The sequence below is a fragment of the Phalacrocorax aristotelis genome, chromosome 7, assembly GCF_949628215.1.
Source record: "Phalacrocorax aristotelis chromosome 7, bGulAri2.1, whole genome shotgun sequence".
NCBI lineage: Eukaryota > Metazoa > Chordata > Aves > Suliformes > Phalacrocoracidae > Phalacrocorax > Phalacrocorax aristotelis.
This window is the reverse complement of record NC_134282.1, coordinates 24,408,526-24,429,382: the sequence shown is the minus strand read 5'-3', so window position 1 is coordinate 24,429,382 and position 20,857 is coordinate 24,408,526. Positions and strand designations below refer to the sequence as shown.

The window sequence follows — 20,857 nt, the reverse complement described above, 5'->3', positions numbered from 1 at the left end:
ACAAGATGTTTACTTGTATGAAAACATGAGCTACAGTTAAGGTATTCAAAACAGCAGCTTTAGGACATAACTGTGTGTTATACCATTATTTGGGGAACAAGAGGCTTGAGAGCAGCTCTGCATAGAGGAACCTGAGGGTTCTGGCTGATGGGAAGGTGAACACAAGCCAACAGTGTGCCCTGGCAGCCAAGAGGGCCAACCAAGGCCTGGGATGCATCAAGCACGGTATTGCAGCCAGTCGAGGGAGGTGATTGTCCCACTCTACTCCGTGCTAGTGCAGCCTCACCTCAAGTGCTGTGTGCAGTTTTGGGCACCACAGTATATTAAGGATATAAAACTGCTAGAGAGTGTCCAGAGGAGGGCCACAAAGTTGGTGAAGGACTTAGAGGAGAAACCATAACAGTAGCAGCTTAAGTCACTTGGTTTGTTCAGCCTAGAGAAGAGGAGACTGAGGGGAGACCTCATTGCAGTCTGCAGCTTCCTCACAAGGGGAGGAGGAAAGGCAGGCGCTGATCTCTTCTCTCTGGTGAAGAGTGATAGGACTCAAGGGAGTGGCAAGAAGATGTGGCAGGGGAGGTTTAGGCTGAGTATTAGGAAAAGGTTCTTCGCCCAGAGGGTGGTGGAACACTGGAACAGGCTCCCCAGGGAGGCAGTCATGGTGCCAAGCCTGACAATATTCAGGAAGCACTTGGACAACATCTTCAGAGATATGGTGTGAATTTTGGGGTTGTCCTGTGCAGGGAAAGGAGTTGGACTCGATGATCCTTGTGGGTCCCTTCCAACTCAGGGCATTCTATCAATTCAGACATAGCTGAACACAGTACTTTCCTGAATGCAGTGGAGACACATAGGACAATATAATTTTAATTGATAGAAATGCTGTCTTTATGCATTGATTATAACTAAACTAAAAAAATTCCTACTATCATTATTATACAAGGCACCAGCACAATAGACTAATAGTTAATTAACTTCTAATGTCTTACCTGCAAAAGGCTCTCTCTTGTATTCCAGTTTTGCTTTATTGTCAGTGAAAATATGCTGTCCTTTATTTTTGACCTTACGGGCATCTTGACAAACCTCCTGAAAGCAGGTCATTAAAAAGAGTTATTACAAAATTCTGACATGAAACATCATGCATAGTGATTCCTCAGTCAACTAAATCTAACCTTAGTTAATCTCTATCTTACAATTAGTTTGATCATGGGAGAAATCCTGATGTATAGAATTTTACTGTGCAGCAACCGAATTTTGGGAATTGGAAAGAAGAAATTTCAAGTATGGGTTTTCTGTACACAATTACTCTGTATTTTGTTTAATATGGTTGAATGACTTGGATAGGAAAATATAAAGATACATTACAAAGAAGGCTTAAAAAAAAACCACACCAAAAAACCCCAGACCCCAATCAAACCCAAAACCCAACAGTATCACTTGGTCAACAAAACACTGCTGCTAAGACTGAGAAGTTTTTGTGCTAGAAATTTAACCAAACACTGACAGGATGTTATAGAACTATACTATAGCAGTCTTCACTGTCTGTGGAAATAGTGAAGGCAAGATAGATATCTCTCTCCCTCAAAACCATACCTCCTTAAATGCTACTTCCCTGCATAGCTCTGAAATGTAATAAGTTACCTGTTAAACAAAAAAATCCAGAGACTGCATCAGCTTTAGCCACTAGTGTCTAAGTTTTGAAAGCCAGGAAAGTGACCACCTTGGCAAGAGCAGCAGTCTGCCATGCCTGATCACAGGAGCAGAAATCAGATTTGGGAGAACTAACCTATAATCAATATAACTAAGTAAAGGAAAATTTTGGCTTTCAGAATTAAACATAACTCAAGCGAGCTACAACAAATTTGGGAAGAATAAGAAAGACAAAATGGCTGGAGATGTTAAAAGGTGCAGATCCTTTGACTGCAAGCAGATGCAGTACATTACTGACCGTCTGATTTACTTTGCCTATGGAACAGTTCTGTTAAGCACAGGCACAAATTTAACACTGCTGTTTTGTTCAGGCTAATGGAATTCAAAATATTATGTCTCACTATCAACTACATGTAGCAATGGCCCAATCTACAGTAAAGTTTAGTTTTAAACAACAACAAAAAAATTTATTCCATTTATTTCATTCCATATTATATATTGTATTTTTGCAACATAAAAAGTGATCAAGATTAAGCTATTGCTTGGTTATGCAGGTATTACTGTATTTTATCATCTTAGTTTCATTTGGGAAAACAGTAATTACAGACTTTCACCTCCCAAAAGAAAATGCTTTCAAATAGCCAGCTGCTTTTCCCAGAAACACAGCACATAACATATAACGGACATTAGGATAAGTTAACACACTGCATGGCTGTAAGTTCTTTATACACACAGACTTTCATGCCTAGAAGTGTGTTTCAGAACCCTGAGACTTCATCTACACCAGAAATGTTTATTCCCCTAAACAGAAAGGTTTTTTCCACATTAAACAAACAAAAAAGATTACTTTTTCCTTAGACTTTCTTCCATCTCTAATTTGAAAGTGTTATGCTAAAAGTTAGAAACCACATACTTGAATAAGAAAACCCAAACTTACTGGTTTATCCTTATGAGTGTCTTCATTATTATTTCCTGTGCTGTCACTGGAGGATGCCACACTCATTAAGTGCTCATGTGAACCATTGCTACCTAGACTTCCATAGCCGCTGGATCCACTGTTGTGTACAGGCTATTAACAACAACAAAATATATATGTAAAAAAAATATTTTTATATATATGTATGTGTGTGCATATATATATGTATGTATGTATACACACACCCCCCCACACACACCCCCACCCCCCACCCCCCCCCAAAAAATCTCAGCACACCAACTTTAAACAAAACTGAAATTGTTACGAGTAATTCAGTGCAAGGAAAAAAGGATTTTAGTTGCGTGGTTTTGTGTTTTGTGGGTTTTTTTGTGTGTTTTTTGGTGTGTGTTTTGTGGGTTTCTTTGTGTGTTTTTTGGTTGGTTGGTTGGTTTTTTTTGAGGGCTCCATAGCTGCATGAAATTCTTAAAACACCAACTGGAGCTTTAACATACAGTAAGTTTTGTCTGGTAATCATGAGTGTAAGTAATCTCCAGGATTGTAGCTAGAAATTCCAGTACAGTAGTAAACAGGTAAGCAAAACATCACACACAGACAAATGCCCTTTCTTCAGTGGGAAATTAAAACAGTAACATTAAAGCACACGCTGTACCTGCAATAATAGCCGATATATTTGCTCAGTGATTTCCTGAACACTGGGATGAAGGATTCTATCCTCTGTATAGTTGGGAGCAGCAAAGACGTCTTCATTTAAGGGACCCCTGCATAAACCAAATATATCCCAGCTCATTACAAAGGCAAGTACTTCAACCACAGAGGGACCATAACTTCAACTGACCACCTATATACAGTAATCAGAACCTGACACTTAAGTCTATTGCATCTACAACCTCTGAATCTGATAAAATACATAACCTTACTCACTCTGAGCATGGCTTCCCTCTTCTGAAGCAGCTTTTGATAATATTGGCAGAATTTGATGGACTTTGAACTTACTTTTAAAGCAGTTACTATATCACAAAACCCTAATTTAAAAAGGAAGCAATCTTTACATGTGATTCCCCCTCCCTCCCCCGTCCCCAAAAATCCCTTATGCCTTTCTTAAGGATCACTATGTAAACCTAAGGGGCGGGAAAATAAAAAAACCAAGAATTTTAAAGTCCCAGTAGTTTATTGGCTTACGTCCTAACTTTGTGTCTTCCAATAATAAATGAAACTTTTCGACTCCAAGGGTTGATGAAACTGGACCAGCTGGTGTCCATGGTTATATAATCTCCATTTCTAGTGCAAAACCTGATTGGTGAATAGTCAAAAGGCTGTCCTCCATACTGAAGTACTGTAATGAATGATTCAAAAAGAAGTTTCAGATTAATATTTGCACAAATCTACTTAATGATTCAGGATTTTACAATGAATTGCAAAGGAGGAAAATTATATTTGAAGGAACAAATACCAGATACATCTATACTTTTGGAAATGCAGGTCTAGCAGAATAAGCAGATCTTCATAATTTACTAGACTACATCAAGAAAATCACCTTCACAACACAACAAACTAAAGATGACGGAAGAAACAACTTTACATTTTCAAAGTTTAACAAATTAACATTGCCAGAATTGCTCTTATTTTCTTCTCTATGAAATAGGAAAGACCACCATTTAAAGTATGACCACTTCTATCATTGCATTCTCAAGGAAACGTGTCCTTTAAGTACAAAATATTCATTTACAGTTGATTTGTTTACAGCAGACACATATGCCTCATAAAAAATGAAATTGAGTGATTTAGCATTTTCATCTGGTTGCATTAAGAATCAAGTTGTAGAGTAAAGGATTCAGTATTTACTTGCAGAAAAATTCATAGTCACAATCAATTTTTCACCTACTTGCTAAGGTCTTTGTAGTAATTATTAACTTTTAGGAAAAAAATATATTTCTGCCACAGTAAGAGATTACATACTTTTTTTGTGAATTGCTAGCATTAAGGGTCTGTCATTTGGGTGAAGATGCACCAAGACTGGTGTTCCTATTAAGTCCTGAGGAAGGTATCCCAACAGAGGTACTGCTCTGGAGAAAGAAAAAAAGAATCAAGTGGAATAAATGTGTATTTCACCTTTAAAGTGTTTCTATTTTAAGTTTTCTTTGCTATTTTTCCTATGAAGAAAATGAATAATTTTAAGTTTAAATTTAGGGAAATAGCAGTGCCAACTTAATTGCAGTTGTACTCTTTGGACAAGGGGGGTCTTGTTTGTTTGTGGGGTGGTTGGGTGGTTTTTTTTGTAACTCTACAAAACAACGTGATCAAACCAAATCAAGGAGTCTGCTACAGCAGTTCTGTCTTCTCTACGCTGCCTAGCTCTACAGGATAAATACTCACCCCAATTTTAAAAGAGCATTAATAAGTTCAATCTTGTAAAACTCTCATGAAGGTAAACAGTGCCCCAATCTATGGGCTGCAAGCCAAGGCTAAGGATCACAGGATTACTATAGCTGAACCTGCAACAGGGTAGTTGACTAGGACTCAAGAAAACTTTCTTACAGGCAGGTTAAGAGTGCAGCTCCTTACGAGATGAAAGGAAGCTTGTTAATTAAAATAGAGAATAAAAAGTACTGTTACCAACTTCCTGCACATTATCAATGATCACTTCTAATGATGTGAAAGACTAATTTATGTGATCGAATAATTTTCATTGATCACTTAAAAGCATTCATATTAAGGGGAAAGAGGGAACGTTCGCAAATATCAGTTTGCACCTTACCCTGAAAGCTAACTGCCAAAAATATGCTTTGGAAAAAAAAAAATAATGCATTAACTCAATACTACTCAGTAACGTTTAAGAAATTGCCACATGCCAACAAGTCATCTTTGTAAAGTCAAAGTGCTGTATACTTTCCCCCAGTCCCATTCACTGACAAAGGCCCAGGAGCAGAAAGATACTGAGTATTGAATAGCTTTAATGAAGAACTTAGCCCCAGTGCACCACAGACACAGGATCTGTGTTGTGTTAGAACTCAAAAGCATTGAGACAAACACCTTCAACACTGCACTTCCAAAAACCTACTGGAATTATATACGTTCCCCAAAACATCAAACGCCCTTCTGGCAAAAAGGCTGAGATATTCAGGGGAAAATGAGGATAGCAACTAATGCCTTATTATTGAAGCAATTAGTTAAATAACGGGTCTTAAAAGCTTGTGGATGATCTAAAGCAACAACTTCAGAAAGCTGAAATTGGCACAAGACTTACAGCAAATCATATCATTTCGACACATTGACATTCAAAAATTCTGCCAAGTTCAAAGCACATAAGAAAAGTTATGCAGCTAGACGAGTTTAAAATACCAATCAACTCTGACTTCAGTTAGGACTTCATGAAATAATGTTGTAAGATGTAGAAGAAAACATGAGGTTTTGTTTCAACTGTTCCTATTCTTTGCCACCTGCTTTATGAAAGCCTGTCAAACGCTACATTTGTTTGTGCTGCGATAGAACACCTACCCTAAAAGGGATCAAATTTTTAACTGTTATTTATTATCCTAGTTATAAAGATGCAAATTCAGTCACTTCTATGCAAAAAAAGAAGATCCTCCCTGCATCTGTATACTGATATGAAGATCACTGGAAGAGTCAGGGATCTAGAATGTAAGACTGATGAGTAGAGATTGAGCTGGGCTCACCTGTTCTGATGAACAGGAGGCTAAGGGATGATCCAGGAGCTTCCCAGAACTAACAGAAAGGAGAGTTACAAAGGTGAAGTTAAATTTTCTGGGTGGTGCCAGGCAACAGAACTATGGGCATTTATGCTGGACCTTAGGAAATGTTTTTTTAAACAAAGTGAGTGGTGCAACACAGGAACAGTTTCCCATACAGATTGTGTAATCTCTGTCCTTGGCGGTTTTCAGGCATTACTGAGACAAGGTCACAGCTGACCTAACCTAGAACTGGGCAATGGTTTCATTTCAAGCAGAAGGCTAGAACGGAGAACTCCAGCAGTCTCTTCCAACCAGCCTTTCTGTGATTGTATAATGCTGTATTTGAGAATACTTAATTTACTATCTACTAGAGGCAGTACCTCAGCATCATCATGCTGCCTCATAATGAATAACTCAAAATAATTCAGAGCTTAAGTTAATAAACTCATTTTATGAATGCAAGTGCACATACAGCATAAGAATGGCCGATGAGGAAAGGTAGCAAGTTTAGTTTGTGTTTTACAGAACGACATTTAAAGTGTCAAACCAACTTTAATAAGAAGTGTCTTTATATTCTTATTCCAAGTTAAATAGTAGATGAATTTAAAGCAGTTTCCTAAGATCACTCCACTGAACTACACAGAATTACTTATACCCATCACACACACCAAGTATCAAATACATTTCAAAAGACAAATAAATATATATATATACAGGAATGATCCATTTGATTTCAGGAAAATATTTATTTTTACTTAACATATTCTGTGCAGAGATCCACTTGAAGAGTTTGGACAAATAAGTATTTTTTTTCCAACCCATGAACACATGCTGATTACAGAATTGAATTTATTTTATGCAAGTCAGGCAACAGTTTCAGCATTATATTATGAACAATTCTCACTCAACAGCAGGTGTTCAGTTGTATATATTTTTAAATATTAGACACTGATTTCTCCAAGAATCTATGTTTTGTATATTCCTCCTAACTCTGGAGAGCTTAAGGTTAATACACTGCATATGCATATCTCAAGAGGTAATGGTTTTAAGCTAAAGGAGGGTAGATTTAAACCGGATATAAGGAAGAAATTTTTTACAATGAGGGTGGTGAAATGAGGCACAGGTTGCCCAGAGAGGCAGTGGAGGCCCCATCCCTAGAAATGTTCACGGTCAGGTTGGACGGGGCTCTGAGCAACCTGATCTAGCTGAAGATGTCCCTGCTCACTGCAGGGGGGTTGGACTAGATGACCTCTAAAGGTCCCTTCCCACCCAAACCATTCTATGATCTTGGTAAACATTCATCTGGCTGCCAATGCTCTCAGGAGTTAAATAATTAAAGGCAAAATCAACCATGCAGATCACAAGAACAGAAGTAAACGAAGCAAAGTCCTAATATTAGGCCAAGATATAATCAAACCTCACTGCGAATGTTCAGAAGTGATATTTGAGAATAAGTGGTAACACCAGACTACCAGGAAGGAAGCTTCCATAGTAGTCATAGAGAAGGCATCTACTGTACTCTCTCCACCCAAACCCAAGAATAAGGGCAAACTCTCCATTCAGTAATCCTGCCATTTCTGTTAAGTGACTACTGGAAATAAATGAGCTGGGGGTGCATGGAGGAAGGGAAGCTTTACATCGTGCCATTAGCCTATTTGAAAATACAGACCCACCCTGCAAAGTTGCAATTGGCTTGGAGTATGTGTGGGAATGAGGGACAGAGAAAAATCCATTAAGAGGACAGAACTGTACTGGACTAACTAGTTCTTTTGTCAACTTAAGCTGTTTAGAAAGACAGTATAAATCATTCCATGGAAAAACAGTTTGTCAGCATTACATTGTCTTGTATCCCGCAGGAACTCTTCACGCTAAAGCCACAATGGCTGCATAAGTTAGCAAAAAATAGCTGTGCCTTGAAGTCCAAACTTATACTCACTGATTAGCCATTGTCATCTTCATTGTAATATCCAATAGCTACCTTTTGCAATTCTCATTCAATAAAGAACATGTGCACTGCAGTAATGCTGATGTGCATGACCTCTCTGCAGATAAACCATCTGGGAAGTCAAATAGTAATTTTTTTTTTTAACCTTACTGACTCAGCTTAGCCAAACCTCCAAATAACCTCCTTTCCCCCAGTTCCTCACTCTTCTGCTGCAGTTAAAGATTTTGCCAAGAACAGCGTGTTTCTACAGAAACAAGAAGATTCCCACCCAAAAGATACCACAGAAATCCAAAATTGTCCATTACACTGCTATGTTATCTGCAGACATCCTCCCCCATCTAGACCTACAAAGAAAATTTTAGCATTCTTAGAATGTTTAAAACCAAGATGAGAGGAGAATCTCAGAAGTCACATCCTCAAAATAAAATCCCACATAGAGCACATCAGAAACCTTCATGAAAAAAATATCAAGTAAAACAAGGGAAGAGAAAGAGAGGAAAATGGTAGCCTGTGTTTTCAACTCAGGAACAAGTGAGTTCTCTTGTCCAGTCAAGTCTTCAAAACACTACAATATTCTGAAGCACATCCCTGTTCTTAAAAGCTTGTTGAGATTATTGTCTCCTCCTCAGCCAAGTACACTCCTAACTCTGAAGGAGCATCTTCCTTTCTTTTCATAGACCTCATGTTCTCATCACCTAACCATCCTTTGAAAGGCCCCAAGCAAAAGCAATCCAGAAGACTAAAAGAAAGCTTGGGTTACACATTAGCTCCTGAGCCTCTGTGTATGCTTTAAGATCATAGGCAGCATATTTGGTTCTACCCTGAAACGTGAATACTTACTCTAATCAGCTTCCAAGATTGTCAAAGCAATGTGAAGTGTTCAGCCAGCAGAATTTGAGCAGTTTTTGCATACATACAACAGCAAGAACTATAAAGACTATAGGTTGAACTGAGAACACAATTTTTTTTATTTATTTAAGATCTAACATTGCATTTAAAAGACCCCCTCTAGTTGTATCTGGGCCAGCAGAAAGTGACAGCAGCATATTGTTTGTTATTAATTGGATCAAACTTAAGAAAGATAACCTCATACAGGTAATGATTGTTAGCACAGGAATTTTCCTGACCATGAGTTTCATTCATTGAATTTATGTCTACATTTGCCCCAGATGGAAAGAAAATGGAAGAACAAGTTGTTAGCAAGCAAATAGTTTTCCACTTAAATAACCGTGGTCTAATGTGTTGTCATGCTTCATGGAAGTCGGGGCATGTACTTTTCTTGGGTTAAACACTCTTCAGTAGTTACATAATTTAACCCTACACAGATATATCAAATCCTAAAAATACTTGTAAAGATACTGGACAGCTTGCTTATCAGTACATTGAAAAATAATATTTAAGTTACCTTTCATCTACATCCTGGAACAAACAGGTCGGGGTGTGCGTAGTCGTAAAAATTCTTTTGTCAGGAGGAATTCTGGGTGCTAAGAGAAAAATAAAAGCAGATTAACAGGTGGGGTTTTTTTGCATACATAAAATACTTCAAGCTACATATTTCTATTAAATATTGAGTAAAGTCTAACAGTCTAAGAGCATATAGGAAAGTAGCTTGCTAGCTCACAGCCTCTCAGCAAGGGCAGAGGACAAAACCAATCATCTTTCACTTTAACAACACTGACAGTAACTCATGTGGCTGGCTTTCTTAGGCTGGAATTCAACTGTGCTACACTGCATAGAAATTCCTGTAGCAGAATACAGATCAGTCCTTACTTTCAGGAAACCAAACTAGTCTTTGTGCATTCAAAGGATTACCTTCATAACCGGAATGTACTTTTTCTGCAAGCAACACACAGCAAAGCTGGTCCTCTGCTATTTCTGGATCTTGCACTTTGATAAGGTAAGGAGTCATCCGAAATGGGTGATAGCATATCTCGTTTTCACGCTCCTTTCCCGCACTAATAATTGAAGAGAGTTAATTATTGCAACAGATTCATCTTACACTAAACAAAGCTTTAATTTATCTATCGTAATTTCCTCGTGACACAAGGACTGCACGATAGCTCTTAAAATAGCACCTAAGATTTTAGTTTTCTGAATTTATTTTTTTTTTACTAAAAGAGATGCTAATTCTGATGGCATCCTTTGCATACCAACTGCAAGAAAGAATACATAGCCTCTCTACTGCCTGAAATAAAAAGATCCACAATTGCTTTAAAAGGAAATTGGATGGAAAAAGAAAAACACACCTCCTATGATAGATTAAGATTATTGGATCAACAAAACAACTTGATCTGTGTCATTATATCCTTCAAAGGGATGAATTTATAGTTGTATGCTAGGAAGACCACTATATCATCTCAGTTAACATAAATACCTCCTTCTACTCAATATTTACCCCATCTTCAAGAGATGACTCAGAAATTCTTACCTACAGTAACAGTTGTTTACTTAATAAGAATCCAAAGCATAATAATGAAAATAACAACCATTCACACAGTAACAAAAAAATTCAGTTATAGTTAAATTTATACCAACTCAGCTTTATAAAACTAAAGCTTTTGGAACCAATGTTAGTTGGACAAAAAATGTCTACAATAAGTCTACACTAGCAGTACTTTTACAGCACATCTAGAGCAGTGCATTGTCTCTAGTTTGTTTAAAGTTTACTTGTACCTTAAATTATTAAGTGATTAAGAAATAGGACCCACAATTTTTGTTTTCAGAAATGCTACCAGGGAGGCAAGAAACAGCAAGAAACCAAACTACACATGAAAGAACACAGAATAAGTTACAAGCATTTCCTAAATAAAACCAACTAAAGGGAGTGGGGGCATGAAAAGAAGGAAGAAAAGCAAAACCAAATGAACTGTGTCATCAAGTAACTGCAAAAGAGACAAGTCAAGTTACCCTCATGTATCTTTCTCTACGGGACATCTGAGACAAATTTAAGATTAGACACTAGTCTTCTAGAATGAAAGAGACTTTGTAGCAGGCGCTGAATAGAACAGTTCAGTTAACATGAAGACTTTCCATAGCAGTAGGAGATATATCAACTTCCCTTATAGTGCAAAGAAGTTAATCATGTGAATATTGACCAAAGATGCAACTTCCTAAAATCAATTTGCAGTTTTCTCTGTAACTTCTAGGAGTTAATCAACTAGAGAACATGCATGTGTTTTGCCTTACATTCGCATTATGGAAAAGTAAGGATGTTACATACCATATGGTTCTTATAAAAATCAAATACTTTTGTAATGCATGGTTTCATAATGTAACACTAAGCTTTATAATATCGTTGTCTTACCTGATGCGACAGAAAAAAGATTTCTCTTCCATGCAATCCTGGGTGGAAGACTCTAGAAATATTAAAACATGTTTCATAACAAGTTACAAATTACCACAAGATTATGATATTTAAAACAATTTTTCCTTAAGTGATAAAGGCTGAATTCTTTAAAAAGTTTATATTCCCTGAAGTCCCCATATGTATTTGCTGAACAATGCACTTCATAAGCAACTAAATCTGAATACCTCTCAGATTCTCAGGCTGGTGTCTGAATCACAGCTGCTTGCTTGTTAAGCCTTTTGCCAAAAACATATCTAAACAGTTTGCCAGTTTGAGCTGTTTACTCTTATTAGCTTTCCCACTGTACTCTATAGTATTGACCAACATTTGATTTTCTGGGACCCCAAAATTTGACCTTTTGCCTAGAAAGGCACTAGGACAGGTAGATCATCAGATCCACTTCACCACCACCACCCACCACCAAAAACAAACAAAAATAGTATTTGTCATGAGGGCTTTCTCTCACCTTTTAAGCCTACTTCCCTCTTTTAAGCCTGTTTCCCTCTTTTTCCACAGAAGCCACAGACTGATTTTCAAACCAAACTCTGGTCTTTCAAAAGCCTCGGTGCGCAATACTTTTGGATATTACAGTCAGATACATGGGCTAGTGTGCATAGTTCCACTTACCGCATTTTTGAATTTTGAAGCTATACACAAGCATAATGAAACTACAGAAAGTGTTTCAGAAAAAAAACCCTGCACAACTAAGTAATATTTGCAATTAGGATCACATGGCCAGAATTCACCATTGACCCTGTTTTGAGCAGGTTGGACTAGAGACCTCACAAGGTCCCTTCCAGTCTGCTTTATGTGTGCATTACCTAGTATATATTTATTGCCAATTGATTTTTCAGATTAAATATGGTTCACACTCTGACTTAACTTAATAGACTTAGTATACAATGGATTAGAACCTCAAACATTTAGAGCAGACCTTGAAATTCAAAGTGTTTGGTTAAAATAGTTGGCAGCTGTTTCTCAATTCCTAACAGCCATAGCTATACTAGTAAAACAATCCTCCCACAAACAAATAGCAAGTGCCCTAAGACATTTGATTCTTCACCATTAGCACACCTAGCATCATTTCTCTAAGGCTAAAACAATAGAGATAGGATTACACTTGGTGAATGCACAGTGATGGTAGTTGAAGTACATCTTTCTACACTGTAATCAAAGTGTCCAGTATTCAAATCATAACCATTTTTAAAGCAAGGAGGCAGAATATTACCATCCTTATATGTGGAAAAAAAAAAAAATTTTAAAGAAAAACTGCAGTCACCTGATTGCTAGTAAAAGTGGAAAGCAAACCCACTCTTCAGCAGGAATACCGACTTTGTTTTCATTTATCATTTGGATGAAAGGGGCACAAAAACCGATTAACAATGACATCCAGAAGACTTTCAGCCAACAGAGGAGCCTTGCTGATTATACAAGTGTGTTATACATCTAGTATTGTCCAGAGATGCTCTAATAATGCATCTGTATTATACCCTCAAAAAACGATGGAGAAGGATGGAAGGATATTAAAAATCAGTTCAAATATTTGCATTTGCATGACTGAAAGAAGATCAGAAAAATATTTGCTGTTGAGACCACTCACCAGCTCTATTGCAAATATTCCATGATGGTAATCTGTATGGGGTAGTAGAAGTATAGAACACACTGACATCCTGAGGCGCCAAGAACTCCACAAATTTGGCATTTTTAAAATAACCCCTTTTACAGCGGAGAATAGAAGCAGCTTGATCAGAGATGTACAAAATTTTCCCAGTAATCAAAGAAACAGCTACAGCAAACATATCCTAAAAGCAAAAATCTCAAATTATTTAGACAGTTTAAAACATTCTTCAATCTAGTATGTATTTCTTAGAAAAACACTTAAGACACAAACGCATTAATAAATCCAAAATAAAAATCAAGGAAATAGTGTCAAGCCTTATCTGTTTAGGGAGCAATAAAATTAATCTGCTTATGAAGTAGACACTGACAGTACAATTTTTGAACTCTGCAGTAAGATAATACACTAGCCTCTTACCGGGTTACAAGCCTTAGGTATCATTGCCTAAAATTTTAGCATGCAGAATGAATTTACAAGTTAAGAATTAAAGAGCTTCCAGCTACAAAACTGCTCATTTTCCTTGTGCTTGTTACAGGCATATTTTACATTTATGATATTCAACTGTTTCGTGAAAGGCTGTTCATGTTACCTTGTCCATACACTGTAAAATGAAAAAAACACTCCAAACCACTTGGTAAAATAATGAGTACACAGGTGGAAAAAAATCCCACACAACCATACGCACACTCATATCATTTCACATTGTTTTTCTTCTTGACGCAGAAGAGTTTCCTGCATCATAACCTTTAGTGCTCGATCCTCTTAACACTAAACACAAACTTAGAGAGCTGTCATCAGAACACTGGTTTCACAAACTCAAATGCTTCAGGTCAGTTGAACAATGTTTATGATATTTGGCCCAAATTCTCAGTTGCCCTCCACACTTCCTATTTATTTTACCCTGTAGGCAACCTCTACTATTCATAGATACAACAAAACCCACCTACTTCAAGCTAGGGAACATCCCCCATCATGCCATTATTTTATTGATTTCCGAACTTCACACATTCAGGCAGAGGCTTCAGGGGGAAAAAAAAAACCAACCCAAAACAAAAAACAGTGGAACGTAGTCTAATAAGGTACGTCTAATGCAATTATTTTTTGAAGACTCCATAATATATCCCTAAAACACTGGGAACGTGAAAAATAAGTAATTAAAAAATCATTCAGACTATCATTTTACTGCTAAGAAGAACAGCTGATGATCATCAGTGTAGTTTTCTAGCCAAGAAGGCACAGTTACCACTGGATCACAGAGTAAGCCTATACCAGTTACAAAAACTAAAATACCACAGAAGAGAACACAACAAACAGCGATTCCAACACTTACACCACTTTCCAGTCACACTAACACAAAGAACTGATGAAACATGAAATAACCCCTACAGATAAGGATAAGCTGAAACAATCCACAGTGTGCCTTGACTAAAATTTGGAAGGAGTTACCCTCCAACTTTAGCAGGTGTCCTAAAATGAAAGCTATTGATGTCTCACAGTGCATTATATCACATGAATGCTGAGATATGTCACACCATTGTCCCTAAGCATGCAGTAAAACTCGGGACCAATGAGTTTAGACTACTTATTTCCCACTTAACTGACAGAAAAATAAAACCTCAGATCAAGCTGTTACTGGCAAAGTCTGCAAAGGCTCAGAATTTCTACTCAACATCCCCTGGAAGGCAAAAGCCAGCTTTTCTTCAGCTTATTGGCCTAGCTACCAAACTCATAGCTTGTAAAAAGACAACATGCCTGAGAATTCCAGTTCTAGAAAATATTTTCAAGACACTCTGAGCTGGATCAACACACTCACCGCATTTTTCATTATGTATTCTGAGGTTATAGTCTCAACTTCTTCCACTGTGTAAGATGACACATTGAGTCCAGCAGGCTGGGATTCATTAATCATCAACAATTGGTAATACTCCTCATTGGCTACATGAGAACAGTAAACAACTTAGAGTTAAAAATCTCATCAATAAACATCAAGCCTGGAAGCAGTAAATGGACCAAACCTTTTTTGGCAGCAGCACAGAATGGACAGTTGGGAAATCTATGTACTATTCCAAATTAGTTTTTCCTTGATAGAGCTTCCTCATCAGGAACCCAAATAAATTCACCCATCTTAATATACCCATATATGCATGATCATACATTTTGGTCTGTTTAACAGTTCAAATAGTAAGAAATTGTAAATTGTTAATTGTTTTCAAATTCATTTTCTAACTCAACAAATAACAGTAAAATATCAAGCATCTAGAAAGCTGCTTTAACTCCCAAAGGAACACAAGTTAACAGAGCCAACAAATGGGAACACCATGAAAACATCTGTTTAGAGAGCTTTTCAAACTTAATAAACTTAGCTTTACACCAACAGCCACATCTAAATTCCTATTTTAAATGTTTAATTTTACCCAAGTTAGCATTATCTAGGTAGTGTCATACTTGATTACCTTTAACTTGTTTAATGCTTTTCAGGGCATATTTCAATGTTGTTAGGACACTAGATTTGCCTTTAATTTTCTTTTCAGAAGGAAGGTGAGCTTTCAGCTCTTGTAATGTTTTCAGCAATTCCTTTTGTGTTTTGGCTTTAGTGGACTGCTCACTACTGTAAGAGTAAAGACAAATAAATAAAACGTCACTTGAATGCTTGATGTGACACACCATCCTCACAGAAGTCCAAATATACTCTGACACTTGTCATGTACCTAAATTTGCATAGCTAGCCACATTAACTTTTCCAGTACTTAGTATCAACATTCAGAGTTTACAATAATTCTTAAATAAGCTAGAATAATTTAAAATTAAAGATTTACCACCACCTGAAGTCTTACTATAAAATGTACTGTGTATGTGCAACAGTACATATACACAAGCACCAGAGAATTTTTTTTTTTGCCACAGTCTCCCTCCTCCCTTTTTAGTGGTATTTTCCTTAGTTCCTTTCAAATTCAAACTCCTAGAAATGTTCATGGACTTCAAAGAAGAGAAGCAGGAGGTCCATTCAAGTCTTCACCTCCTGTTTGAGCAGGTTCTCATAAGAAAGGTCCCTGAAAAGGGAATGGCAGTGGGAGAGCATCAAGTTAACAAAACAAATGGAGAAATCCTTGGAACATCGTATCCCAGTTAAGCACGGCAATACATTATATAAGATAAGGAAACCTGAGTAAATAGGTACGGTAAAGAATCAGGAGGGTGGAGACAGAAATTGCATTCACATTTCTCAGGTGCACATTCAGAAGTGCTGTCTCAGTGTAGAAGGTCAAACTACAGAGATCACCAGTGCCAACACCAGAAAATTATCTCCTCCCTTTGCAGTTTCTGATATGTCTCCCCATTATTAAGAGCTGCTGATAAAATCAAAAAGGAAGAGAAAAGCAGGTAAGGGAGGGGAGGGGGACGATGACAAAGATGGGTGGCAAGTGGGTAGGAAGCAGTTAAAATGAAAAAATCACCTTGTCTTTCTCATTGGAGTAGATTTGAAAAGCTAATCAGTCACAACAATCACAAGGATTCTAGAGGTTTTTTAAACCTTCCTAAAAATATGTTCTTTCCCATCAAAAGGACTGTCTTCTCTTACCACCTGATTGTCATGACTGGTAGTCTCTAAGAAGTTACCCTAAGAACCACTGTAGAAACAGTACTCTTAGCAACTGCACTACCCTGTCTGAAACTGCTCAGTAAAGTGGCTTCAGCTTCCAGGTAATTTTCAAGAGAACTCCAGAACATTTTTCTGGAAAGTTTGAAAAGTTCTTCAGGTAGATCAATCATCTGACAGGTGTTGGGTGCATTTCACCAAAAATGCTTGGAAAGTGACAAAGCTGGCTTGTACTAAAGAATGTTCATTGTTCTTGTTTACATCACAAGCTACTAGGAGAAACATAGCATTCACTTAATCAGTGGTCATTTTGTACTGAGAAATAATGGCAAGGGATAAGACAAAAGACTATAGTACTCCCTTGGGAAACATTGTGTTCACATTGTATATTAAAATCACATCTACAATGTGGCTTGACAGTTTGGACCGATACAATCAAACAGGGCCTTGTTAACAGAAAAACCCTCTACACTTGCAGTAAGGAGGAAGAGAGAGGGGAAGATTATGAAATATCTGAGCATACTGCTGTTTTTGTACCCTCCAAGTATTCTTCATGAGAGCAGTCACTCTTTTGCAAGAAAGGAAACCTTCCCAAATTAGCCTACAGCAGCTGCAAATATTTTTCAAGGCGACTTGTCTTCTCTAAGTTATACAAAACAAAAATGTTTTTCCGAAGATCAGTAATGTCAAGCACAGCAGCCAACCACAGAAGAGGCTTGACTTGCACATGGCAGAATAAGTTTTATAAAGATAGGAGTTTCCATTCCGCTTTATGTAGACAATGAACTGGAAAGGTACCTACAGATATTAAACTAAGTAGTTGGTTGGTGCTGATATTGAACCCAAAGCCCACTAGTCTTTGAATGAAAGACTAAACTTACAGATAATCAGCCTATATCAGTCTTTTCTTTATGGATCCTTCTCTAGATATCCTCAGTCTCCCATTCCCAGATGATCAGGTTCTGCTCTGTAACCCTCTAGCACTGTGCCTGGCATCTGGGGAAAACACTGTACCCCTATTTATTGCTGAGCAGAGAGCTATTAATGAAATTTAAAATAAAAGGTATCAGGAAAACTGTAACAAGTAACCCCCAAAAATCTTGCAGTGAAGAAAACAGAATCAATGGGAAAGAAAGATTAAGAACTGCATTTGGCTCACTGTCTTTGATACTAAGCAACATCAACTCCAGAACACAACTGCCACTTGAAAATACAGCATGGAACAAGATCTCCAGGTGCCTGCAAGGCAGACACAGACAGTAAGTTCATCAAGCACCAAATGGTGCAAAGGGGTAATTTTAATTTACCACTTCTCTAGGAACTGCATCAGGTAGAAACACTTTCAGGTAGGTATCGATATCGATAGGGGTCTTAACATCAGTATGCTATAGCTAGATATCCTTGATCTGCTCAGGACCAGGTTTTTGTCTCCTGATCAGAATCTGACTTAAAAAAACCCAACAAGTACAGTAGGGCACTCTGAAGTGTCCAGATTTGAGCCTTCAATGCCACCAGGTTTCTCAAGGCTATCAGGGTCAGAAGCAGAGTTCATACAGGGGGATTCCTGCAGCTGATGTTGGTTTATCCTTATAGACTTGAGGCTTGAATCCTGGCGAATGGAACACAGGAGAGGCAGATGATATGGCTGCTGGACATCAGAACACATCCAACTCAGTGGGTGAGTTCTGATGTTAAAACACTACTATCAGGCAAGGACTTCAGACTAAATTCTAAAGAGCAGAAAGTTTAAAGAAAAGCTTAAAACCCCCCAAAACAACAACAAAAAAACCCACCAAAAAACCCACTAGAGCTGAAACAATATTCAAAGTGAACCACAAAAATTACAGAGTTAAGCTACCAAATCAAAACAAAGTAAAATGACTTGAGTCATTGCATAACTTGCATGGAACAGCAAAAAAAAAGCTCTAATTCAACCATGTGGTTAATAGGACATGCTACTGATTATGGACAGGAAGAGAATCAAAGAGAGGACTTCTTGTGCACTCCTCCAGGTCTAGCCAAAAACAAAACAAAAGAAAAAAAACCACCACCAAAACCACAACACTAGTTTTCAGAATTTAGCATTACATGCATGCAAATTACTGTAAATATATGCACATTAATTTACCTGCATCCACTGCTAGACTGATTGTGTTCAGAGTTTGCAATCATCAGACTAAACGCATTTGAGCTTGAACTAGAAGAAGGAAAGATAGGAAGAGGTTAATATTAGTAAACCTAACAAACAAGTTTTAGTTCATTTTAGCTTTATATTTTCCTATTAATGACTGGCTATCTAGGAAAAAAAACCCCACCACTTTAAAAGCTGCTGCCTGGTACAACAAATGGAAACTATAACTATTACACATTTGTCCATGAAGGCTCTTCTTACTGAAGCTTTGCTCTGTACACTAAGCTATTATTTAGAAAGACTAAAATAGCACAGTTGCATCCTTATGCATAAAAACAGACTGACACATATACAGTCAAAGAAAATATATAAATAAGGCCAATGAAACACAATGATGAGAATAAAGATCGAAACTAAGCTGGGTCCAAAGAACACTAGAGATCTCTTTACAAATTATAATATACAAAAGTACAAGTTAACTGGTGGAGAAGAACACTCAGCTTCAATCTGAAGATAGGCTTTATACCATAGTTGTTATTCATAAATGAGATTCAAATGGAAAAAGCCTTCAGTGACAAAAATAAAAATGCAGTTTATTTAATATTAGCTACTACCTTTTGTGACAGTCTGAAGATTCCATGAGCATTGCTGACTCTTTCCCATTTTCATCAGATTCATGGCCATGAGAATCATGCCCACTCGAGTAGTTTTCATTTGTGTCATTTCCACTGAAGTCATTTCCACTGGATCCACTGCTCATTTCAATATCTTCCTGAAGAACTTCATGAGAATGTTCAGGCTTTGTCTGAATTTCTGAATCTTCAGCAATCATCTGGCTATGGTTATTTGCAAGTCCAGAATAATCACTCATTTTCTGTTGCTCTTTTAAAGAGAATGACAAAGAAATGTTTTCACTGATACCAGCTTGCTGCTCAGGGTTCTGCTCCTCAGTGCTAGAGTAGAACCCTCTGAACTTGATAAAGTCCATGGGACACTCATTAGAAACACTGCCAAGATCAAGAGCAAATCAAGCCATATTCAGAATTTCTCTCTGTACAAATTCTGTTTGGAAGTACAGACCCACAAATCTGAGGAAGAAGGGAAGGAAGAAAAAACAAAATTCATTTTCTTGTTTGCCTTTGCTGACAAATGGAATTCTCACTGACAGATGAAATTAAAAGTGATATTCACAGTTAGTATATTCAGCATTTGAACAGTGAAAATATTCATTTAAATATAGTTGCAAACTTAACAGTGTTTTATCGTGGAAAAGGTATTTATTTTTTAGTAAAAGCCCACACAAAAAGAGGGAGTGAAATAAACATGAAAAACTCCTTTAGACTTTTAATATTCAGTTGTTTTCTAATCTCCTACTTAATACTTGACAATTTTACTGACATCAGAGTATTCCTTAGTTGGTCTGGAGGTTGTTTGGGATTTTGGGGGTGGGGTGTGTGTGTGGTGTTTTTGTTTTGTTCGGTTGTTTTTTTTAAATACATAGCCTTGATTTTTTTCTTTTAAGATCAGTTCTGCCATTTTGACTAATTATTCATTTCTTTCTTTATACAAGAGCCACATAGGTAGGCAGACTGAACATACAACAGGAACAGCAAAACTAAGTGCACAAACCCACCTATTTATCAACAACAAAAATTCTAAGACACAGATAAGTCTGAGTCTAATTTTATCTATTGCTTATTACTAATTCAGAGCAAAAAAAAAAATCTCCATTGTTTAGAGAAGTAAGCTTAAAACTAAACAAAAAAAATTCCCTGCTTTTAAAGCAAACTCTAATGTACCAGGCTTAAAATCAGAGTGTACATGGAAGTAAATTAAGAGCAAACTAACGCTGAAGAGCCATCAAAGAAGAATTACTAGAGAGCAGTTCAACTTTATTCGTAAAGATATTTAATCTGACTCATTTCCTCGTCTATTTCAGCAGCCCA

General features: G+C 37.2%; 1 protein-coding gene across 25 annotated transcripts in view; it reads right to left on the bottom strand.

The window, feature by feature from the left end:
• The window catches only part of PER2 (period circadian regulator 2), a 52,998-nt gene that overhangs the window by 14,090 nt on the left and 18,051 nt on the right, over window positions 1-20,857 (bottom strand). For 18 of the 25 annotated variants that reach the window (XM_075099301.1, XM_075099303.1, XM_075099296.1 and 15 more), the window contains 13 exons: window positions 19,526-19,793; window positions 18,909-18,977; window positions 15,636-15,790; window positions 14,996-15,117; window positions 13,165-13,366; window positions 11,523-11,574; window positions 10,031-10,173; window positions 9,624-9,702; window positions 4,541-4,647; window positions 3,764-3,917; window positions 3,234-3,342; window positions 2,585-2,716; window positions 987-1,083 (listed from right to left, as the gene is read on the bottom strand). In XM_075099301.1, the coding sequence (XP_074955402.1) occupies window positions 987-1,083; window positions 2,585-2,716; window positions 3,234-3,342; window positions 3,764-3,917; window positions 4,541-4,647; window positions 9,624-9,702; window positions 10,031-10,173; window positions 11,523-11,574; window positions 13,165-13,366; window positions 14,996-15,117; window positions 15,636-15,790; window positions 18,909-18,977; window positions 19,526-19,782 (1,678 nt within the window). In that variant the 5' untranslated portion in view covers window positions 19,783-19,793. Of the gene's footprint in view, window positions 1-986; window positions 1,084-2,584; window positions 2,717-3,233; window positions 3,343-3,763; window positions 3,918-4,540; window positions 4,648-9,623; window positions 9,703-10,030; window positions 10,174-11,522; window positions 11,575-13,164; window positions 13,367-14,995; window positions 15,118-15,635; window positions 15,791-18,334; window positions 18,423-18,908; window positions 18,978-19,525; window positions 20,000-20,857 lie in introns of those variants that run through there. The other 7 variants (XM_075099281.1, XM_075099289.1, XM_075099283.1 and 4 more) reach the window with 2 other exon arrangements.